Raw genomic sequence first — 25,808 nt, forward strand, 5'->3', positions numbered from 1 at the left:
GTGGAGAAGCAACAGAGGGGATGATGGAATTCTGGAATGGAAGGAGGAAAGGCTTTTGGTGATACCTAAAGGCGCAAATGATATCAAATGAAAAGGTTTTAAGCATTCCAATCGAAGCGTTACTGGGTCCAAAGCCCCTACTCTGGAGCATGCAAAAAGATGGGAGTTTGTTGATGGAAAGACAGTGGAAAGGCTTACGCACTCCATGACTGCAAATATCATTTCTCTTCGAAAAAATGTTTTCGTGTGATGTTAGATATTGTAGAACCATATAGGTCATTTGAAATACAAATTGATGTAATACTAACTTGCTGTATTATTCACAATCATATTGTGTGTGTGTGTGTGTGTATATAAGGGTTGGCCCTAGAGATTCAATTTTGGAAGACACTGATTTTGAACCACAATCAGCTTATAATAATGCACATTATTTAGTCCAACAAACATCCTAACTATATACTCGCAAAAGACTTACATATCCACGTGGCTTCCTTATCTATACACCACTTTCAATAAATAAATAAAATATATAAAAAAAAAACACCTACGTGGATGTGTAAGTATTTTTGTATGTACATTTAGTATTTTTCTTAAGTGTTTTAGTTTTTTTTTTTTCATTATTATTTTTATTGGTTGCTCGAACAAAGTAAAGTTTTGATTGGTTGTAAGAAGATTGTTAGTATCATTACAATGAGGTTTGTAAGGCAAGGGCAATGCCCTACCATGAATAGCTCTTTTTATAAATTGGGTATGCATAAATGTCTCCTTTGACTTTATTGAATACTAATTTTTATTTAAAAAAAACATATTTTAGTTTAATAATGAATTTATCTACACATTTTTAATACGGCAATAGGCCGGTAAGGCCGTAAGGGCAGGCAGGCAAGGGTTTCTAGTAATAAATGTGACATAGGTGTGGACTACCTACGTTAGCTTATTGTAAACCTTTTTCATATATGCATTTATCTGATTCAGAGGGGAAGAACTTGTAGTAATATCTCAATTTCAATTTAAACATGAGTTCGATTCACACTTCATGTTTTGAGAAATATTTACCATCCAAAAATAGTAAAAAACAGAGTCTTTGTCTAAAGAAATGCCATGAGAAATAGTAGATGTATAGAACTTTTCAAAGAGATAATACTTTTTCAACTCTCTCAAAATGGAATCTATTCCAAACATATATGTTATGGTTCCTTACTTTGACAGGGTACAAGTATCTAAATTGGATAAATCCGACTCCAACTCCAACTCCAACTCCGACTTGTTGAGTGAAGTTGGAGCGGAGTCAGATTTGAGTTTTTTTTTTTTTTCTTTTTTAGCTTTATATTTAGGCCCTTTTTAAATAATATTTTTTTTGTAGACTTTCAAGTTTCTATACTTATTTCTCTACACTAGATTAGACTTATTTGTGGGCTTTCAAATTGTTATACTTATTTATAATTTATTTCTATAATAGATTTATTTCTAGTATCTAATTACATGTTATTAACTTATTATATTAGACTTATACTATAGTATCTAATTGCATGTTATTATCTATTAGTATTACATGTTATTATACTAGTATCTAACTTATTTTTAACTTAATTATATATTAAACTTTCTAGTGTCTAATTACATGTTACTACACTTTAGTAAACTAGTATTATGTGTTATTAACTTATTCCACTAGATTTATTTCAATACTAGTGTCTAACTTAGTTCTATACTTGATTATGTATAGTAGTAATACTATGATATTTGCATATACTAAACTATTATTAATTTAGAATAAGTATATTATTTTATAATAATTAGCTCATAATAGTATATTATTGAATTTAACTATATAAGTTATAGTTATATAACTATATTAGTATATATTATCAATAATAGATAAATATATATTTTTATATCATATGTACAATATTGGAGTCATATTCGGAGTCGGAGTCGAAGTGTAAAGTCGAAGTCAGAGCATAAAGTTAGAGTCAGAGTTGGATCGGATCGGAGTCAGAGTCAGTATGACGACACCTTCAACTCCGACTGAAAAATTTAAAAAAAAAAAAATCCAACTCTGAGTCGGAGCGAAGTTGGTGCGGAGTCGGAACGGAGCCAAATTCAGAGTCGGAGTAAACCAAATTCAGAGTCGGAATGGGCACAAGTACAAAGCAAGTGTATGAAGCGGAAATAACGGCATGAAAATAATTTTGTCAATATACATATTTATCATGTTAGTCTTCATTAACATATATATTTTATATAAAATTATTTATTAAAATAATTAACTGCAAATTTCTCTTCTAATAGGCATCTCCAATGATAATTTTCGACAGCTTGCTAATGTAGATAAAACAGTCATATGCAACTATCTTTTCGACAGTATGTCAGACTGAGACAACTTCAATGGCCGAAAAACTTGGTTAAGTATGGGGATGGCCAGTAAAAGTGACAATCGTGACAAGTTATTACCGGCGTGCTAGAGACGATAAAAAATAGCCACAAGTGGTCTGTTACAGGCGTTTTTAACACCATTTGCTGTCAAAATTGACGCCTGAAAAACAGAGATCTGTTGTAATGGGAGTAATATTTGAATAAAACGATTTACGGCCCCCAATGCCCTCAATTTATCTCATCTCCTTCTATTTCATCATTATAATTTTCTTAAATTTTTATATAAAATATTATAGACAATTCAATTTTTTTAAATCTCAAAATAATAATAATACTATTAAAAAATAATATTATAATAATATTATATTTAATTCATATAAAATTATCTCATCTCATTTTATCTTACTATCTAAATGAACCCTAAGATGTTTGATGGGATGGCATTAGTTGTTGTCAAGGATATTGCAAGATCATATGTTAATTTGGAATGACAAAGCTCTCCAGTTGATATGGATGGAATGAATATTGACTTAAATTATGATGATAAATCAAGACGATAATGTTAGATATAGTTTTAGAATGTGTAAGTCATATACACTCTTTTTAAAAAAATAAGGTCTACAGTTATTAAAAATTAATTTTTTTCATATGGATCATAAATTTATGGAAAATGCTAATATAACAGATGAGTTTGTCCCCTCATTTTGACCGCTCATGTATTTAATTTTTTTTTAATTTGTTACTTAATGATTAAGAAATTGATTTGTAGTGTATTGGTATATATATATATTTTAAAAATATTTAAATATATTAAAAAAAGTAAAAAAATAAAAATAAAAAAAGATAAAAATAAAAAAGTGATTTTGTGCTAGCGGACACGCCCAGCAGGCAGCACACTAGTAAGACTCTAAATTTATTTAATTTTTTAAAAAAGAATATGCGAAACTTATATACTCTAAAATTGTAAATATTATTATTCGTTGGGCGTACCCGCTAACAAGACTCTAAATTTATTTAATTTTTTTAAAAAAAATATGCGAAACTTACGCACTCTAAAACTATAAATATTATTTTTTGTTGGGCGTACCGGCTAGCAAGACTTTAAATTTATTTAATTTTTTAAAAAAGAACGTGCAAAACTTACGCATTCTAAAATTATAAATATTATTTTTCTTTTGAGTGAAATGTTGCTTCTGTAAATATTTCTGCTTTGAATGTTTTCTTAGAAAATATTTGCAGCTGTAAATATTTCTGGTTTTCCCTATTAAAAGTGGAAACAAGCGCAGCCTAAAATTGGGGTGGTAATCACTCGTAGCTTTCTTTAACAAATACGTAACCACGAAAGCTCCCACGAGGAAACCTCTCCATTTTCTGCGTAAGGTTCTGGTATTATTTTCCTTTTCCGACGTTCCTCCACCATCTTCGTCTATCCAAAACCCTCCACTCCTTTGGCCCTTGCCTTTGGATTTTCCCTACGTCATATCCTCTTCCACACAACAATTACCACATTATTCCTCCCCGACGTGATCTCTGACCTTCATGTCAACTGATCAAAATCAAACTCGAATAGCCACGCGGCGGCCATGGCCCGATCTCTTCACCCCATTATCCTCCTTCTCTCTCCCATACTCCAACCTGGACGCCATTTCCCGCATCAGACGGAACTTCTACCATTTCCGAGTCAACTACGTCATGGCCGTGCTCTTCATCCTCTACCTCAGCCTGCTATGGCAACCCATCTCCATGATCGTCTTTCTCGTTGTATTTGTCGCCTGGTTCTTCCTGTACTTCTATAGAGATACCCCGGTCGTCCTCTTAGATCGAGCCTTGGACGACAGGGTTGTGCTTGGTGTTCTGGGACTTGTTACTGTGGTCGCATTGGTGCTCACCAATGTTGGGTTGAATGTTTTAGTGGCTCTGATTGTTGGGGCCGTGGTTGTCGGGTTTCACGCAGGTTTTCGTGGCACGGATGACTTGTTTCTTGACGAGGAGAGCGCCATGGAAGGTGGGCTGGTCTCGGTCGTGGGGACACAGACACCATGGCCAACCCCATATACTCGGATTTGAGTAATTGTTCCTCATTTTCATTCATGAAAATTTTTGACGATTTCACGGCTGGTGATTCTCCTTTTAAGGTTTGATTTCTAATTAGTATTGAGGTAATTGACGGATTTCAAGAAACAAGTTGACATTGGTTTCACCGGGTTTGATTTGCGGTGGGTGCTGTAATTGGCTGTATATATGAGGGTTTAGGTTCTGTGCTCTGTTGAATTGATATTGATATTGATATTGATATTGCGCTTGATGATCCTTCTCTTATTTGGTTGCTAATAGTTATGGAGTTCTTGATTCTTTGGGTTTCTTTTTGGTTAGTTTATTAACACGCATTCAGGCTGTACAGTGACACTGGAATCATCAGGGTCAGATGGGAAGCGTCGAATTGCAGCTAGCAGCAACAGGGGAAGGTGATTTCTTTGGTTTCGTGGGGTTAGTGAATAAAGTTTGATACTGTCTTGTCAGTTTCTTCTTTCTGATGTTATTTGAGATTGGCAGCCTTTTTTTTCCTCTTATTGGCCAATGAAAAGCCTTTTCAATGTTAGAATGTCATTTATCTGAGAGATTGAGTAGTAATTGTCCAAAACACTATATGAGAAAGAATAATGTTATATAATCTTCTCTCATTTTGTTTCTTATTTTGACTATTTATGTATTTAATTTTTTTTAATTTTTTTTTTCCATTAAATAAGTGAATACTAAGTATATTGATATTTTTTTATTTTTTAAAATATTAAAAAATGTGAAAAAAAAAATTAAAAAAATATAATTTTGCCTAGCGGCACTAGCATCTAGGCCTGCACAGCGACCCGTCTAAACTAAATTTGGGTTTGATCCGACCCGACTATCAGGGACGAACCGACCCGATCAGTAAATTATGGATCGGGTCGAACCCATCTTCTTACTTTCCATCCTTCACCTTTCATAATTTCATTTGCAAGTCGACGCCCCTCTTGCTCCAATGTGGTCCAAGCCAGATTGTAAACTTTCTGCAAACTCTGCCTCTCCCACATCCTCCCTCCTCTTCCTCTTCCTCTTCCTCCTACTCCGCCCCTCCCAAACCCACCCTCCCTTTGCAGGTACAAATCAATGTTAAACAGATATAAATCAGTGTTAAACAATAAACACCACGCCCAACACCCAACACCCAACACGTTGCGATAGACCTGGACGGTGGACCCAACACCCAGAAATAGGTCTCTTCTCGGGTTTGGGCCGCAACCCAATCGTCCAAAACACTGGAAGAGGCGGCCGGTAGATGGGAGAGTAGTGGGAGAGCTTGATCGGGAATGACCGCGCGAGGTTGAGTGAGAACAAGAGGGCTGCGGAGAAGGCGAAGGCAGATAGGAAGTCGAGGATGAAGGTATGGCTTGGATGGGAGACCAAGAAGTAGAAGAACGGGAGGGAGAGCAAGAGGATCTGCCGCAGATGCACACATGGTCGTCGAAAGTGCCTAATCTTTGTCTTCGATAATGTTGGACGATTTGATGGGAATAGAGAGTGGAGTTTACCTGAGCTCTAATGAAGATGAAATAAAAGGATTGGAGAAATCGGATGGGCGTAAACATGATCATAAGCCGAATCAACGGTACCTTGCTGGAGATGGAAAGCTCTACCTGCACAGACAGGTAATTTGCCCGGTCGGATGCCTTGGGTGTTTACCAGACATTATGGAGATGGAAAGCTCATCCTTAAGTTGAGAGTGAAGCATCATGAGTACTACAGTTTCGTCCGATAGCCAGCGGGTTGGACCCACATCTAATTTCAACCTGAAATTATCGAGTGGGTTGGGCAGGTCGGGTCCATAAATTTTTTTGCACAGCCTACTAGCATCTATATAGAATGTAGTATGGGCATGTTTAAAGATCGAATGGAGAGAATGAATCGGACGAGACGTTTCTTTGGTAGTTCTTATAATTGATGAACGGATTGTAGGGAGTCGAGGACATAATCTTTGCACTTGTTTCTGTCGTCCAGGCAGTTCTGGGTTTGTAACTTGTAGCAACGTGGTTTGGTGTGATTCACTATATTCTTTCTAATTAGAAGTGTTTTATAATTAAAACTATTTTACAATTATAAGTTTGTTTTTGTAAGATCTCAGTGTAGATTAAGCATTTCTCTCCAAGTTATAGGATTCATTGTTTTGACGCTCTATCTGTGCTTAAAGTCATCCCGATCTGCCTGTTCCAACTCTTCCTGTAGAAAAGCCTTTTGTTGTTTTCTAGATTGAGTGGCATGTTTATTTATGCTTATGATCAGCAAATGCCTTCGAAAATCCTTTGGCACAAACAAACAGGTTTGGTAGGAATTTATGTGCTTGTCTCTATCTAAATTCATTATTCCAGTTTATGGCTTTTAAGTTTACATTTGTTGTTGTTGATATATCTTTTCTTTTTCTTTTTTTTTTCTTTTTTTTTTTAATTTTTTTTAAATCCTAGTTTGCATATATCTTCCCTTGTGGCGATTAGTTTTGCTTTTTCATTAGCAATATTCACAACTTTAGAGTAGCCACTTCTTCCAGAAATTTACATTAGATTTTATATATATTTCGGAAATTTATTGAAACCCTAAAGATCTCTTAAATGAAGAAATTTGGCATGTTAAAAAAGTAGATTCCTTCCACTCGTTATGTGGTTTTCTTGGATGTGTGCTTAAAAAGATTATATTTGTAAATTAACAATATTTCTCAAATAAAGAATTAAACATTTTATTTTTTAAAAAAATGAATGAGTCGTGGGGCCCCTTCAAACTTACTGCTCAAACTTTTCGCTTGATTATTTTAATTTTTTAATTTTTTACTTAATGGTTAAAGAAGTAATTATTAATAAAATTGTATATTTTTTTCTTAATAATTAAGGATGTTAAAAAATGATAAAAAAAAAAAATACACAAGCGGGTAACCCAGCGATAACTGCTGGGTAGCCTGCTGGCAGTAACCTTTATTTTTTGTCGAAAACATTTGTATCTGTTCTTTTAATATCTTTTTTCCCAGTTTGTTTTAGGAGTGAGAGCGGCACTCAACGTTTTTTTTTTTCCAAACCTACTTTGTATGAAACTCATGCAACACCCACACATATAATCTTCAAACACATTCCAATAAGCTTGGAAGAAAGAAATAATAAAACCAATTGGAGCTAATGCTTTTGCACTACCCCTTATTTTTGATATTTTGAGAACCTCGTCCTCTTTGGAGGGCCTCTCAAGCCACATGACCTTGTATTTTGTATGGTCTTGAATGCTAGTCTATTAGGCTTTAGACTTCCATGCAAAGCTCTAAAACCAAAATGTATATATTACTGCACTATATGATTATTGATGACAGTTTGCTCAAAAGGAAATTGAGCAAGGAAACAAAAGTATCTCAATAGAATAGTTTCTCCTATGGAGTTAGCTACTTGATTGACATATATATATACATATATATATATATATATATCTTAGGATCCATTTGGACACCTGGGCCTCATTTGGAAGAATGAGATGAGATAAAAAATTTGTGAATAGTAGTAAAATTATTTAAATTAAAATGTTTTATTGAATTTTGAAAAATAAAAGAAAAAGTTGAATAAAAATATTATAAAATTAAAAATATTGTTAGAATATAATTTTATTTTGAGATTTACAAAAATTAAATTATTTTTCGTATTTTGTTTAAAAATTTAAAAAAATCGTAATAATTATAAGAAAAATATTAAAAAATTAAAATTAAAAAATATTTATATTTAAGTAATATTTGAAAAGAAAATTAGATGAATTAAGATTGACATCCAAACGAGGCCTAAGTGTCCAAACAAGTCCTTAATACACTTGTCACCCTCTCCCGGTTGTCCTTAGAATGATTAAGATTGGTCCGCAAATCCGAGCTCTTAAGAATATGATTGGAGAAGTTCGGATGGGACAGCCACCCAAGTTAATGCCATACGCATGCCACATCAATTTGCCACAACTTTTTTGATGGAACGCCATGCAGAATTTCAATTGTGTAGTTGCATCATTCAATCATCTAATTAACATGCTAAAATTAATAGCATCTTAGGCTTCGTTAAGGTCCAAACAACACCTCCTCTCGGCTTGGCCACAACCAGAACTTCCATTTCTATTTTCTTTTCAACCCAAGTTTTTTTTTTTGACAAACTTTTCAAGTAACCCTAGTTGAATGAACAGGCTGACCCATAATGGAAATGCCTTGATTCAAAGTCCTCACACGATATAGAGACAGGATCCTACCCTGAATATAATATTTCCAATTCCAAGTTAGACGATGCATCATCACACCTATTCATACCCTTATGATCAATCTCAGCCACTTGGGTCGAAAATAGGTTCAGCAATCCTTGTGGTGAAAATAGGGATTGTGTCAATTCTAGAAGCAATTTAGTACAATCACAAAATGATAAAACTTCTTATTGGAAGCTCTTTTGAGCCTTTTCCTCGCAGGAGATCAAAGCCATTGGTGGTGAAGACGACTGCAATATCCAAGCATCAGAATCTGCTGAAAGTCATTTTCCCTAATAACTTGCCAACCAAATTGACAGAAGTTGCAACTCTCATCCGTATCAATCCTCCTCTAGATTAATGGAGTCCTTGAACTTCCCATACAAAATCTTTTTCAAATCGGCCATCTGTGCAAGAATTGAATCCCTTTCTTCCTCGTGTTTTTCCAAGTTCTTGCTTGTCACCTCTTTCATCTGTTCTATCCTGCTCTCCACTCCTTCCTTCGGGACATGGGCAAAGACTTCTCCCAGTTGGAACCGAACCACCTCTTCATCAGTGAGAATCAATTCGTTGCTAGCATCCTCCAGATTATCATTCGTTTCCTGAGGAAAAAGGAACGTTTAGTAAGGAGGACCAAATGTTAAAAAGAAAGAACAGGACCACTTGAAAATATCTTTTCAGCTACATGTAATCGCAAAGCAATGCAACTCTAATAAATATACAGTTTCACACACATATTGCATTCAGGAAAGAAAAAATTCCATGCTTTAATTAGATTTAACACAGTTAAGGCCGCCTGTACCACACAGGCACTTTATATATGCAATAAAGATATGTGGAGCCAAATGATAGTTCTAATTCCCTCAAGCATCCCAGATTCTGTTCCATTTTACATGTTTCAACTTTCTTATTTTACTTACTCCCTCTATCCATAAGGAATACTGGCCATCAACCTTCCAAATTCAACCAACTGTCTCTAGTGTTTAGGCCACATGGCTCAAGAACTGTAACATACTAGCTTTGGTTTTAGGGTACATCAGTAAATTTCCTAGAAAATTTTTATTTTATTATAGTTTTATCAGAATTTATATTTATTTTATTTTTAACGATTACTATTATAATTTTATTTGAATTTACTAGAGTTTTGTTTTAATAATTATTATTAAATTGTATCAGATTTACGTTTACTAGAGTTGGTTTGAAATTTAAAGTTTATATTTTTCTCTATCTCCACCGGACCTCATCTCTACGTTTAGCCTCTTAGTTAAACACTTTAAATCTCAAATCCGTACGTTTCACTTTGTTGATAACGTTCTAGTGGAAAACCGACTCTGTTAATGAGTAACGTTTTTCACTCCGCACGTCTTTACCCTTCCAGATTTTTCCTTGTATTTTTTCTCTATCATCTACCACTATAAAGCTGGCTTACCTCGTATACGAGAGGAGAAAACTCGGAAACCGCAAGCCATCCCACTAGAATTTCTCCATACCGTGAGCCACCCATTTCCTTCCGCAGCAACTCCACGCTGCTCAGACCACGTCGAACCACCTCCCAGCCACCACAGAAAGTGCCGACCAGCCCTGTCCAGCGCACCCACTCCCTTCCGGTAGGACCTCGACCACCGCCAGCCTCTTTTTGGTTTCGGTAGTGCTCGGTTTAGCATTTTTTTCTCTCTAATATCTCTCCCTCACTCGGTGTCGCACCACCACAGAGAAGCCACTAGTTTCGCCGCCGTGACCTCCGCTTGTTGCCAGATCCGCCACACAGCCCATCTCCGTCTCAGCCTCTCTCGGTGAGTCCATCGCGGGATCGCAGAACCCCTCTCTCTCGAACTCTCTGTCGTTTGGTTTTAGCCCGTGTGTTTTCGGTTTCAGCAAAACCCGTGAGTCTATTTTGATGGGCCCTAGGCCCTTGTGCGTGTGTTTGAGTTTGTTTTGTTGGGCTCTGGTAGTAATAATATTATGTTATGGGCCAAATTGTAGTATTTATTTTAAATGGACTTATACTTTAACTTGTAATTAATTTTATTTTATTTCAACAACAGTTTACTAACTTATTGGGCTTAACATCTTAAAAGTCAGTTTTTCTTAAATAAATATATTAATCAAATACTATTTTTATAAGGATGTTTTGCAAATATTTTGTTAATATTCCTTCGTCTATTTAGTAGAATTTAATAAAATTATTATATTAAGAATTTAATAAAATTATTATATTAAGAATTTAATAAAATTATGATGTTAAGAATATTTAATAAAATTTATTAGGTTTCTTGTAAGATTTAATAATTATGTTAAGAACTGAAACTTAGTCTAAGAATTTAAGTTTTATGAATTATTTTAAAAGAGTTCGAGTATTCTTCTAAATTATAAATTAGTATTTTAAGTAATTTAGATATTAGGATTTATTGAATCGTTTAACACTATTTTTAGATTTGTAGATTTAATTAAGTAAGATATTAGTACTTATGTTATTCCAAACCAATTTAGTGATAGTTATTATTTCATATAGGTCTCAAGTTACGAAGTATTATTCAAGAAGAAACACAGCGAGGTAAGTAATTTGATCACAAGTTTAGAATCATCACAGTTCAGTTTATAGATAATTAGTATTCAAGCCAGTTCTTTCCAGCCAATTATTTTATGCACCACTCATGTCATATGCAAACATGTCATCTAGCATAGCATACTATTTTGTTATTCTGCATCATGTTTAAATTCAGAAATTATGATTATGTATGTAGTATATCATGCATCTCACGTGTATAAGACACGTAAGCCATCTTAAATTCAAGTGAAAGATAAGATCAGATCAGTTATTAAGATGGCCATTTAGATGCATAGTACCAATGCAGTTCAGTTTCAGGGTAGATGTGCAAGTCACGAACTCAATCGTGGTCCACCATAGTATGCCAGAATACTATCAGCGACTCCCCTTGCGGCCGCGGGATGTAGGGCCGGTGCACAACCTCGCACATAGGGTTAAGTGTGTTGGCCAGTCAGATTAGTCAGATAAATCAGTCAGATCAGTCAGTTAATTCAGTTAAAACAGTCATGCATAGCACAAGCATCAGTATGAATAGTCATGATTTTAAACTCTCAGCATGAAAGATTTTATGAAAACCTTATGTTTAGTATGTTTACGTTGTGATGGATTCCTTGATGAGTCTTCGACTCATTTTTGTTTATTTTCATGTTTTAAACCACCCAGGTGGTGATGATGATGAATACGAGCAGGCAGACCAGGAGTAGAAGGAGCATTAAATTTTTTATTCAGACTTTCTAAAATAAAACATGCTTTTATGACATGAGTTTTGTTCAGTTTATTTCATTTAAATTTTTGGAAGAAATTTTGTCAGACCTTTTCTACAAAATAAATTTTCTAATTTCATTTACGAAATTTGAGGTCTCTTGCCGGATTTATTTTTATGAAAAATACGTGACCCTCCTAGCCGTTGGGAAGGGGGTGTTACAATTTGGTATATACTTCAACATGTAAGTTCATTTAGAAAGGCTAGAGCATTCATGTGACCTACACCCTGTTAGTAGCAGTGATTATAACCATGAATTTGCAGTTTTCACAGTTGCAGAATTTTAGCAATTGAGATTTTTTAACTATTTTCTTATACACCGCAATGTCCTAAGAGATTAACGATTCATATCCGTTTACATCTAATAGCAATGTTCCTTTTCAGTTCAAGAGTTATTAAAAAATTCCATACCAGTGTTTATATAACCATCAATAAATAACTAAGCGATCCATGAAAAAGTAACACAATTAGCAAAGGAGAATCACAACATCAGCCCCTATATCTGCAATTTAGATATGAATATTTTACTAGCCATTTCCAAAAATACTGGTCCTCTATGAAAATTACAGGGACAAATTCTAGAGAGACAAATAGATGTTCCAGGGTAAGAGATAGAAGAATTATTCAAATAATCAATTTGACACAGAGTGACATTCCCTATGTGATAAAGTGCCAGTATAGAGTTTATTAAAAAAACAATCCATTGAGATTTTAGATGAAAATTTTCAATTTGATGCTTAAGAAATATGTCAAGTTCTCGCTAGAAAGAAAATTGAAAAAAACGATGGGGAACATATTGCAACTTTTCATAATGACTTCAAGAGCATTAGATAAACCCACAAACTTCCTTTCCATAGTAATCCATGTGGAACCTAATCACCTGAATTTTATTCAGAAACACAAGAACTGTTTTTGTGTAATAATTCTTCAAACGGGTCAAGAATATTATACAAATGACAGGGAATGAAAAACTGCAAGCATTATAGAAGGTATTAAAGAACAGTAGGTTCCCTCATAAGAACAAAAAGGATCAGACATTTTAATTATTAAGGGAACTCCCCAAAGAAATTCAGATAAAAAAATTATTGACATTTTGTCTCATAAATTCCAATAGAAACTAAAGAATTAACAATAAAGGTTGCTTTGATTAAGCTGGTGAGATCTGCTCGACCATTCCTAGTTCAAGTGGCACAGTAACAAAACAAATCAACAAGAGATTACTACATATTCCCAAACTAATGTAGATGATCTCACAAGATGCAGATACTACATTAACTAGTTTCTATGAATTTTCAGATGACACCTGATTCACAAAGAGAGACTTTGGTGTAATTATTCTTGGGGATCATGCACTCCTATATCAGTAGATTAGAGACTAAAGTATCTACTTCTTTTAATATATTTTATTTTTCTAAGCCCGTTCAAGCGTATCTTGAAACATTTATACATAAGAGAAGAAGCTGTTAGCTTGGCCTTGGCTTCCTTGGTTTTAGCCTTTCCAAAGAGCATCTTTGATATCTTTTATTTTTTACCAAATTTTCTCATCTTGTATTGCTTCCATCAAGTCTCAGTCGAAGAATTTTAAAAACAAAAAAAAGTATCTAGTTCAAATTACGCAACAAATTTAACAGACGAAAACCATATTGCAAATACCTGCTTAAATTCAAGAAAATAAATTAGAGTTGTACTAATCAGAAATTTAAAATTAAACACAAAAATCTCAATAACTCACTCTCCAGATCAGAAATTATCAGAAAACTTTACCAAGAAAGGGAAGTTAACAACAGACGAATTTGAAAAGATAACTAATACCCATCAAGATCCAAAACTAGAATGAGGTTTTAATTATTTCTCAAAACCGACTTCAAATTATGTTATGAACCCACTAGGTAAAACTCACCCTTGAAAACTAACTTACAAGGGAAGGCTGCCTAGGGGCTTATAAACCATCAATCAATCCCATACTTAGTCGATGTGGGATCGTAAGAACCACCATGCTCCGCAGCCGACGTCCACGACGGTCCCAGCGCTCACACGGGCTAGCTGTGCGCTAGGTCTTTTCTTAGCTCTGGGCGAACACTGCCATGCCGGCATCACCTCCTGTGCCGCACGATTGCAACCGTCGCAACATGACCTTAGATGTGGGGTGGCTCTGATACCATTTGTTATGAACCCACTAGGTAGAACTCACCCTTGAAAACTAGCTTACAAAGGAAGGGTGCCTAGGGACTTATAAACCATCAACTAATCCCATACTTAATCGATGTGGGATCGTAACAAATTATGGAACACATTCAGTGACTCACAACTCCATAGTACATGACAAGATTTATTTGGCAATAAATAAAGAAAGAAAGAAAAAGCATATAAGCAAACATAAATAAAATCGAAACAAAAGCATATCAAGATTAGTCAAAACTTTACTAACAACAACAGCTAATACAACATTTGAAAAGTGAAAATAAAATAAAAATAAAAAATATAATTTTCCAAATACATTTGTAGTACTAAACCTTGGCGATTTTGATCTCATCCTCGAGCTCGTGAAAGCGGTTGTTTAATCTTCCAAACTTGTTGATGTTCTGCTGGTCTTCCCAAGTCACCTCCGTCTCAGAACTCCCATCCTTCGGTATCAGAATTGAAGCCGGACCAGACCCCCGAATAAATAATAACAAAAAAATAATAATAATAATAAATAGAGAAATAAAGATAAACTAAGCACGATTGGAATGAACAAGGGTTTTGTTAGGGTTTCATAGGGGTTTTGATTACCTGCTGCATGTTTGTTAGTTTGATTTGAGAAGCTTGAAGAATATCGGTGTCTTGTAGAAGCTCGGTGCCATTGCAAACTCCACACGACCCAGACCCATTCCATGGTTGAACTTGAACTTGCAATAAGGCTATTTTGTTTTTTCTTTATTTTTTCAAATTTTTATTTTCAGATTTTATCATTTTCAAAAATATAAAATATTATAAAATTATTTAATTCTCAAGTATGTTCAATATACCATTTATATTATTTAAATAGTAAGATTTAAATTATTTGATTTATAATATTTAAGTTTTAAAATTTTCTTTTAAATTTAATTATACTAAGTAGTTTATCAAATCTATCATCTTCACTCGCTTATAAATAAAACTTTTCAATATTTTAAGAAGAAATCATCAAGCAAAAAATGTGTTCTTTGACAACAATGACAAGTGTGATATTATATTATTATGTACATTCAGCCGGTCTGGAATCTCAGTTCAGCCTAACTTTATATTTATATCTTGAGTTGAGTTTAATTAAGTTAAATTTTTTATAAATAGTGATGAATTGAATAGTAGAAAGAGTTATGTAAAACTAATCTAAACTGAATTTAAAATGTGTTTGGATATTAAAATGAGTTTAATACTTTTTATAAAAATTTAAAAAAGGTTATAGATCCTACCTATAAAGATATTTTAAGTTGAAAAAAGTTGTGGGTCCCACGTGTAAGAATGTTTTGAGTTAAGATGAGTTTAGTAATTTGAGAATTGAGTGTTTGGATGTTAGACTGAGTTTAAAGTTAGATTAAACTTAACTGAGTTCATCTGAGTTTGAGAACCAAACACAACCTTAATTGAGTCTAACATCTAAACACTTAACTCTCAAATCACTAAACTCATATCAAGTCAAAACTTATTTACACATAGAATTCACAACTTTTTTTCAACTTAACATTTCTTTACACGTGAGACTTACAATTTTTTTCAACTTTATATAAATATATTTTAATTTATTTTAATATTTAAACACATCTAAACTCATTTTAGATAAATCTCATAAAACTTATTCTATCATCTCAACTCACTATAAAAAATTCAACTCTACTATACATCCAAACCTGCCTCAACTGTAAAAAGTTTTAAAAATTTACAACCAGCGGGCCACCCGATGCAAATCTAGGCGTGGGTGGCTGCAGCCAACGCCAACGAGCTTTGGTGCCCGTAACCACTAGCAATTGATCTAGGGTTGCAACCACACCCAATGAGGTGCTCATCCTCTTTTTCTTTTTAACCATAATATTTTTATTTTAGATCTTTTTTAATGATTCGTTTTAATAATTTGAATAATTTCTTCTTCATAATTTAATATGCTTTTGATATTTTTAATGTTATATTCTAAAGTTTAGTTTATAAGCTTGTTTATTTAGGCTTTTTCAATTCTTTTATTTTTTTCTGAATTATTTGTCTTTTTTTTCTTTTTTTCGATTTACTTTTCTGATTATTTTCATAACTTTTAATATTTTAAACTATTTTTTTGTTTTTATTAGTTTTTTGAAGGAAGATGGCTAGGAATCGAAACTGATTAAAAACCTATTCTGTATCTTGAAAATAGAATTTGACCAAATCGAATCCTAATATATATATTTAATTTTTTTAGATTACATATATTATAATCTTGTAAATTTTTATGCTATATATATATATATTATACATATGATAAAATTAATATAATATGAAATTTTAATCTCATTGTTTATGCTTCCTTAATATAAATTTAGTCTTTAATATGAATACTAATATTAAGGTATTAACGTGTTATTATTTATCCTTATATATTAAGTTACATACTTACACATATATAATTTTTACTTTTTTTTTTATAGAAAATAGAAACTTTATTGATAAACTTTAAGAAATGAAGGGAAGAATACAAGATGAATAATCTTCCATATCAACCAAATCCTCCTCTAAATCAAGATAGTTTTTAGCTAACAAGTGTGCAACCCTATTAGCAATCCTTTTAACATGTCTAACATTTCAACTAGCAAACTTAGATAACTATAATCTGACTTCAAAAAGCAACATCCCAGCACTATCCCATCTTTCTGTTTGTTGAAAAATACTCCTAACTACTTGAAGAGAATTCCCTTCTAATATGACATTTCGCAGACTAAGCTCAAAGGCATATATTGTAGCTTGGAAAGCTTTAATGGACTTTGCCAAGAAGGGGTCATTGAAGCCTTCTCTCTTCATCCTCTTGGTAGCCATGACATTACCATCATGATCTCGAACAACAATTCCAACTCCAATACTGCCACTAGACTGAATTATAGCAACATCCCAATTGATTTTGTAGAAGTATGCTGGAGGAGGTTCCGATTTATCTATCACAACATTAGTCACTCGAGTCTTTGAACTGTTACTAGATTGCAACTCCTTAAAATCTTCCAGTAATTGCTTAGCATGTTGTGCCACCAATGAAGGATGTAAAAGTGAACCCTTGAATACCAACTCATTTCTTCTTAGTCATCTCTTCCTTACTGGCATGGCAAATACCTTCATGGTTTGCTGCTTAGTTGTTGCACTAAGGCCTTCAAAAATTCCTCTGAAACTATCAGCACTAAGAGTGCTCTTATGAAAAGTAGTTGGGCACTGACTCCACACATCCATAGCTGAGCTACAGCTCCATAGTGCATGAACCACAGACTCCTATTCTCTTAGACAGATGGGGCACAATGTAGACTCAATTTGTTTCTTGTACAAGTTCATATTAGTGGGCAAGGACTCTAGACAGGCTCTCCACACAAAGACCTTGGTGGCATTGTGAACTTGAAACTTCTAGCAGCAAGTCCACCCATCTTCCTTAGAGGCAGTTTTTGAAGATTGCCCATTTGACAATCCATTGAGTTCCTTTTGCAGATGATAAGCACTTTTAACTGAAAATAGGCCATTATTTGTGCATTTCCAGATTAGCTTGTTAGGAGATCCAATAGAACTAATTGGGATCCTTTTAATGATTTCTCCCTCTCTTCTTTCTAAAATTGCTTCCACAAGATCCACATTCCATTGCTTATTTTCATGGTGAATGAGCTCTGCCACAACCGCATCTGCACTCAAAATCTGTATTGGACTTTGAACCTTAAATGTTGAGGGTTGAGGCAGCCATCTATCCTTCCAAATACTAGTACCTTGACCATTCTCAATCCTCCATAATGAGCCTTCTTCCACTAATTTCCTTTCTGCTATGATGCTTTTCCAGATAAAAGAGGGTCTAGCCCCAAGCTTGGCTTGAAAAAATAATGAATTTGGGAAATATTTTGATTTCAGGATTTGTGAAGCAAGTGATTCAAGATGTTGTAAGATCCTCCATCCGCAAAGCCAAATTGAAACTTTCCTAGTCACGAAATCCCAGTCCACCTGTAGCCTTAGCTTTCCCTATTTGACTCCATGAGACCCAATGCACTTTCCTTTCATTTTATTGTAGTCCCCACCAGAATTGGTGCATCACTTTATTGATCTCCTTAAGTAAAGATTTTGGGAGTTTAAAAACCCACATGCAGTAAGTAGGTAGAGCTTGGATACAACCTTGAGGAAGATTTGCTTCCCTGCCTGAGATAGAGACTTTGATTTCCAATTACTGATCTTGCTCCTGATTCTGTCCAAGATTCAAGATTCTCTTGAATACTTTGTGTCTTGATCAACCAATGAGAGTAGGTAAACCAAGATACTTTTCATGAGAGGATGAAGATCTAACTCTAGAAATGATAATGATAAAATCCTTTGCATCCCTTATGGTATTGGCACTGAAATGAATGTAAGTCTTCTCTTTATCAAGCTTTTGTCCTAAGGCTCTTTCATATAAATCAAGGATACCAATAAGCCTTGCCCATTCAAGAGAGTTGGCTCAACACTTCTCTTAAGAAACTCTACTCCACCCTATCAAAGGCCTTGCTCATATCCAACTTTAATGTCATATACCCTTTCTGCCCATGAACCCTTGAATTCATAGAGTGCATAGCCTCAAAAGCAATAATGATATTGTCCAAAATTAGCCTACTAGGTACAAATGCACTTAAGTGGGAGAAATAATATTGGGAAGGATATCTTTCAGCCTATTGGCTATGACTTTAGAAATAATCTTATATAACACATTGCATAAAGAGATATGCCTATAATCAAGTACTATTTTGGGACTTTTAATTTTGGGGATCAATACAATGAGTTTCATTTATATGACCAACCTCTCCTATTGAAAGCAGTATTAGTAACAGCACAACCAACAGTATGCTAGTGATTTTGGTAGAATGTTGTTGGAAATCCATCAGGACCAGGAGAGCCCAAAGGATTCATTTGAAAATCGCCTCTTTAACCTCCTCTAATGTGTATTGCTTGGATAGAAATGAATTCATCTCTTCATTTACGTTAGGAGTCAGTGAACCTAGACATTCATCAAAACTTTCAAGATTGGATGAAGTGAACAGGTTTTGATAATATAGATAAAAAGTCTCTGTGATATCTTCAGGATTGCAGGCCACTGATCCATCTTCCCTAACATTGCTATCCCTTCTTTGATTAGCACACATGTGAAAGTACTTGGTATTTTTGTCCCCATCTTTGAGCCAAGCATGTTTTGCTCTTTGCTTCCATTGTGTATTGTCTTCCTCCAATAAGGCCTCCACTTCCTTCTGCAATTACTTAACAGGACCTGAATGAGAGCCAATATTCATGTTTTGCAACTTAGAAAGTTGATTCAACTTAGCATGGATAACCCTTCTCTGCTTATTCACAGTTTCCTTACTCCATTTCTATAGTGACTCTTTACACTTCTGCAAACCTTTAAGAACAATCCCCAACTTTGAACTAGAAAGGCTTTGTTGTTGAAGCCAACTACTCTCTATACTATTGCTGCAATCCTCCCTTTGATCCCAATTGGCTTCATATCTAAAAAGTTTCTCCCACCATCTATCCCTGCTAATCTCACTTCTTGATTAACTTCTCATGGAGACCAATTGAGAACTATGGTATGAAGACTGGGTAGCTAAGGCACTGACATTACAAGTAGAGAAGAGACTAGTCCAAGATTGCCCATAGCTCGATCCAACCTCTCTTTAGTAAACTGAGAACCCTCTCTATTATTACACCATGTGAATTTTGAGCCATGAAATCCAAGGTCACTTAAACCACAAAACTCCATTGTATCTCTAAAAGCTTCCATTTGTGAATATAGTCTCCTAGCTACCCATTATTTCTCATGATGATGCATAATTTCATTGAAATCTCCCAAGCATAACCAAGCCATTGCTTGCCTAGGTTTCATCATTTTCAAAAGCTACCAACTCTCACCCCTTCTTGAAGTTAAAGGGTTGCCATAGAACCCTGTAATAACCTCATAATTATCCTCTACCCTTTTGACGATAATGGAAATATGACTCTGAGAATAAGATTCCAAGCAAATGTCTTCAAAGTTGTTCCACAAGAAAGCTAATTCTCCACTGAGGCCCCTACTGTCAACCACAAACCTACTGTCAAACTCCACTCTATCCCTTATTGCCTCCACCTTATTTCTACCACATTTAGTTTCCATTAGAAATACAAACTTGGGACACTTAGGCTGCGTTTGGATGTTGAGTTGAGCTCAATTCTTAATGAATAATAGTGAGTTGAGTAGTGGAGAGAGTTATGTAGGACAATCTAAACTGAGTTTAAAGTGTGTTTGGATGTTAAGATGAGTTTAATACTTTTATGGGAAGTTGAAAAAGGTTGGAGGTCCCACGTATAAACATGTGTTAAGTTGAAAAAGGTTGTGGGTCTCACGTTTAAGGAGGTTTTGAGTTGAGATGAGTTTAGTAATTTGAGAGTTGGGTGTTTGGATGTTAGACTCAGCATAAAATTAGTCTGAACTCAGCGGAATTTGGGAACCAAATGTAGCCTTAGTGGTGGAGGAAGCATCTTTGGATGATGCTCTTGTAAGGGGTGAGCGTTGCTTGCTGTTCAAACTTCTCATCGCTAAACACTTCAATAATGAAGCTTTTAAGCATACCATGAAGAGGATTTGGTTTCCTGTGAAGACGATTTCCATTAGGGATGTTAGTCCTACATTGTTTATTGTAGAATTTGAGGATCTCTATGATAAAGAGCGTGTTAAACGTGAGGGTCCTTGAGCATTTGATAAACACTTGGTGCTGACAAGTGATGTTGAGGGTCTTTAGCAGGTTCACCAAGTTTCATTATTGGAGGCTCTCTTTTAGGTTGGAATCCATGATCTCCCAATTATGGCCAGGAATTGCAGCATGGGTAATATCATTGGAAAGGCAGTGTGGAAGGTAATGGAAATAGATTTAGAGAAAGATGAGTTGGCTTGGGGGGAATTTATGAGGATACGAGTTTGCTTGGATGTATCTAAGCCATTATTATGTGGAAAAAAGATCTGTGTGGCGTCATCCCAACCCATATGGGTTCGGTTCTCATACTAATGTCTCCCTAATTTTTGTTATATTTGTGGAAGTCTTGGACATAGTCATCGGTAGCCATGGAGAAGATGACAGTTTCTAAAAGTCCTTACGGTCCATGGCTTCGTGCTGGTAGCTTTGGGGACTTTAGTGGTTCGCTGGATTATGGGGCTATTTCGGTTGCAGGAGTTTCATTAATAACTCCTGCTAAGGTAGTTAGTTAATGATGATAATTCAAATGTGGAGGATTTTGGGGCGAAGATCACGGATGGCTTGAAGAGTATTGATTCTGATCCACAGGGACCATTACAGAGAGTTTATTGTGAGGAGAATATCTCAGTGCAACTGCAGTTACGCAAGGATTCTGGCAATTTTGTTGGAGCTTTAAATGGTGACTGTTTGATAGAAGATTCTATGCGTAATGATCCACAGAGGGGTACTTCAGTATTTGCCACGGGGGATGTTTTAGAAAAACAAACTAGCGGGAAGGATCTGTCTCATGACATGTATGATGTTTCTATTCTCTCGTGTCTCAAAAAAGAGGAAGAAAGTATTAAGGCCTCATATTTACAAACCTATTACAATCAATTCTGAGGTAGGGACCAAGGTGGGGATCAAAAGATCTCCTGATTCTGATTCTGTACTAGAGCTATCCAAAGCTTCAAAGAGATTAAAGAATAAAGCTAAAGTGGATGGGGAACTGGATGAAAACCAACTTAGGATATTAGTGGTGGCTGGTTCACAGCCCCACCAAGATCAGTGATGATATTAAGTTGGAATACCCAAGGGCTTGGGAACCCTCAAGGTATTCGTACACTTTCTGACCTCATAAGAAAAGAAGATCCTGATGTTTTCTTCTTATAAGAGACAAAACGAAATGCTGAAAGTATGGAGTTATGTAGAGTTCGATTACAATTCAATAGTTGTTTGTCAGTTGATGCTTTGGGTCGAAGTGGGGGACTGGCTCTTTTATGGAAGAAGGATATTAGGTTATCTATCATTAGCTACTCTTCTTCTCACAATGATGCTAATGTAATAGATTATTTAAGACATTGGTTTTTAACAAGAGTTTATGGGTAACCTGAAACTACTAGAAGAAAAGAAACTTGGGATTTGATAAGGAGATTAAAAAAAAGATCCTTTTGTAGCTTGGTTAGTCTTTGGAGATTTTAATGAGATTCTTACTCTTGAGGAGAAATTGGGGAGGAGGGGGGGGGGGGCGGAAGGGATAGACCAAACCAACAAATGCTTGACTTTCAACAACTGTTATTTGATTGTGAGTTGAAAAACTTGGGGTTCAGTGGCCCTAGGTACACTTGGTGCAATAAAAGCGAAAACTCAGCTCTGATTTATGAGAGACTTGATAGCTTTGTGACCTATTGTGGTGCAATATGTATGACAGAGCCTTAGTTACTCATGGTTCAATTGTCTGTTTTGATCATCTTCCAATTTGGTTAGAATTGGAGGGTGCTATTAATAGGAGGAAGGGGCCTAAACCATTTAGATTTGAGGCAATGTGGTTAGTGGAAGGAGAATGTTCTAAGATTGTTAAGGATGCTTGGAGAATTCCTGGTTCACTAAATTGTTTGTAAGGAGTGATGGAGAGTATCTCTAGCTGCAGTTCCAGATTACAAGTATGGAATAAGACCAAGTTTGGCAAGGTTCATGTTAAGCTACAAGAAGCTAGAAATAAGCTTAAACTTGAACAACAGAGAGATCCAATAGTTTTGAGCACTAGTGGAGTCTGTGAAGCTTCTGAGGAAGTGCAGAAATGGATGGAGAGGGAGGAGATTATGTGGAGACAGAGATCGAGGGCTCTTTGGTTAGTTGAGGGGGATTAAAACACCAAATTCTTTCATGCCAAAGCTTCCCAAAGAAAAAAGAAGAATAGCATCTTAAGACTTATGGATAATGGAGGTTGTTGGTAGGAAGAGGAGCAATGTGACAAGCTCATTATTAACTATTTCTCTTCCTTGTTTAATTTTGCAGGTACTCAAGATGAAGATGTGATCCTTGATAAAATGGAGAGAAAAGTCTCAGATTCTATGAATGATGAGCTTAAAAAGGAGTACTCTGCTGATGAAGTAGTTAAAGCTATGAAGGAAATGCAACCTCAAAAACTCTTGGTCCTGATGGCATGCTGCCTTTATTCTTCCAAAAGTTTTGGCCTGATCTTGGTTGCTCTACCACATCTGCAATCATACATGTCTTGAGTTATTGTGATTTCCCTCAAACTGTTAATCATACTTTTATTACCCTTGTTCCTAAGAAAAAGAACCCTTTGAAAGTTAATGACGTTAGACCCATTAGCTTATGTAATGTGATTTATAATCTAATTTAAAATGTTATTGCCAATAGGATCAAAAAAGTGTTGTCTGCTGTAATTTCTGATTCTCAGTTAGCTTTCTTACTTGGGAGGTTAATAACAGACAATGTCTTAGTGGCTTATGAAGTTCTTCATTTTCTTAAGAGAAAGAAGAAGGGAAAGAAATGCTTTATGTTCCTTAAGCTTGATATGAATAAAGCTTATGAAAGAGTTGAATGGAGATTTCTTAAATTTTTCCTGAATAAGCTGGGGTTCATGAAAAATTAGGTCAGCTTGTGATGAAGTGTGTGATGATTGCTTCTTTTTCAATTTTGATTAGTGGATCTCTAACTGGTCATATTGTACCCTCAAGAGGCTTAAGATAAGGGGACCCCATCTCCTTTAATATTTTCCTCTTGTGTACTTAAAGAATAATTAGTCTATTGAAAGATGTTGCTATGTCAAAAGTTGTTCTTGGTATTCAGATCTGTAGAGGGGCTCCTAAACTTAATCATCTACTGTTTGCAGATGATAGTCTCATTTTTTGTGTGGCTGATGTGGATATGAATCTCATATTACAACAATTGCTGAACCAGTATGAGGTGGCTTTAGGGCAACAGGTTAATAGAGACAAAACATTAATGGTGTTTAGTCAAAATGTTGATGTTAGTAGACAACAAGCTATTATGAATCTGTGGGGTTCTTCTCAAGTGCAGCAATATGAAAAATATCTAGGTCTGCCTCATATGGTTGGTAGGTTTAAAAATAATGCTTTTGCTGAGATTAACCACAAAGTTTGGATGAAATTACAAGGGTGGAAAAAAAATATATTTTCTCAAGGTGGAAGGGAGGTGCTTCTAAAGGTTGTAGCATTGACAATTCCTTCTCATGCTATGAGCTTCTTCAAGCTCCCTTCCAAGTTATGTTCTGATATAGAAAGTATGATGGCCAGGTATTGGTGGGGGCAGAGAAATGAGGAAAAGAAAGTGCATTGGATAAGTTGGAAGAAGATGTGCCAAATAAAATTTGTTAGAGGGATGTGTTTCAAAGATTTGGAGACTTTCAATATGGTTTTGTTGGCAAAGCAGGCTTGGAGGCTTCAGCAGAATAAAGAGAGCTTGTTTTATAAGATGTTCTGTGCTAGATATTTCTCTAATGGTAATTTGTTGGAAGCTTTTCTTGGTGGTAATCCCTCTTATGCTTGGAGAGGAATCTAGGAGGCCAAGAATTTACTTGTGAAAGGTGGAAGATGGTCTGTGGGGAATGGGAGATCTATTCATATCTTGAGGGATGGTTAGATACGTGGTTTTCGAAATCTAAGGGATGAGTTGTGTTCAGGTAGCTCAAATCAGAGGTAAAGTTTAGTCATTTGGATGAACATGTTGCTTCTTTGATTGATATTTCAACCAACTGGTGGAACCTTTCAAAAGTCATAGCTCTATTCAATCCAAAGATAGCAGAGGTTGTTTTAAACCTGCATCCTAGTGCCTCAAGTGATATGGACAAGTGGATATGGGAGCATGAGGAATCTGGTATGTTCAGTGTCAGAAGTGCTTATTTGTTTTTTAAAACCTGTATAGCTACTGTGGTTTGTGAGTCTTCAAATGGGGTAAATTTTAAAAGGTTTTGGAATGCTATGTGGAAATTAAAAATCCCTTAAAAGGTTAAAATTTTTGCTTGGAGGGCTTGTAAGGAAAGCCTCCCAACTATGGCTAATCTTCTTAGCAGAAAGATAGATGTGAATGGGCAATGTTGTTTTTGTCAGTACCAGATGGAGGATTTGGCTCATGCACTGCTTTTGTGTCCATCTATATATGAGGTCTGGTTGAGGAGATTTTCTGTTCTACAACATCTACCACAAATCAGTTCATTTATGCTTGCTTCTATGGAGCTATTTTCTAAAGGTTCCTATGATGAATTGACAGATTTCATCCTAATGGCATGGGGTTTTTAGTTTAGAAGAAATAAAATGGTTCATGATCATATTATCTTGCCTCCACAACAAGTCATGGGTTTGCTCTCTCGAAAAAACTGAAGAATATTTCTGGTGTGCAGCAGTAGGGATCTATTTCAGTGAAGGCTATGGTTTACAGGTGGTCTCCTCCTCTTGAGAATTTTTATAAACTTAATGTTGATGGTGCACTGTTCTTTGACCTTAATAAGGTAGGTATGGGTGCAATTTTAAGAGATTCAATGGGGGATTTCATTTTGGCAGTTAATAGAGCAGAAATTGAAATTCTGGATCCAGAAATAATTGAAGTAGTGGCTTTACTAAGGGGACTACAACTTTGCATCAACATTGGCATCCATAACCTTATTCTAGAGAGTAATTGTTTGTTTTTGGTG

The 25,808-nt window shown here is 35.2% G+C and overlaps 2 protein-coding genes across 2 annotated transcripts; one reads left to right on the forward strand and one right to left on the reverse strand.

The window, feature by feature from the left end:
- Positions 1-3,671: 3,671 nt before the first annotated feature.
- Positions 3,672-4,686, forward strand: LOC121262288 (PRA1 family protein E-like). Its single transcript, XM_041164691.1, has one exon. The coding sequence runs from the start codon at positions 3,916-3,918 to the stop codon at positions 4,441-4,443; it is 528 nt and encodes a 175-aa protein (XP_041020625.1). The 5' UTR covers positions 3,672-3,915; the 3' UTR covers positions 4,444-4,686.
- A 4,155-nt stretch (positions 4,687-8,841) lies between these two features.
- Positions 8,842-14,836, reverse strand: LOC121262243 (probable prefoldin subunit 4). The gene is made up of 3 exons (XM_041164641.1): positions 14,730-14,836; positions 14,471-14,581; positions 8,842-9,248 (listed from the first exon to the last, which is right to left on the reverse strand). Exons 1-3 carry the CDS (start codon positions 14,736-14,738, stop codon positions 8,988-8,990), a joined length of 381 nt encoding a protein of 126 aa, XP_041020575.1. The 5' UTR covers positions 14,739-14,836; the 3' UTR covers positions 8,842-8,987.
- Positions 14,837-25,808: the final 10,972 nt, after the last annotated feature.

This window comes from Juglans microcarpa x Juglans regia, chromosome 4S (genome assembly GCF_004785595.1).
Source record: "Juglans microcarpa x Juglans regia isolate MS1-56 chromosome 4S, Jm3101_v1.0, whole genome shotgun sequence".
NCBI classification, from domain to species: domain Eukaryota; kingdom Viridiplantae; phylum Streptophyta; class Magnoliopsida; order Fagales; family Juglandaceae; genus Juglans; species Juglans microcarpa x Juglans regia.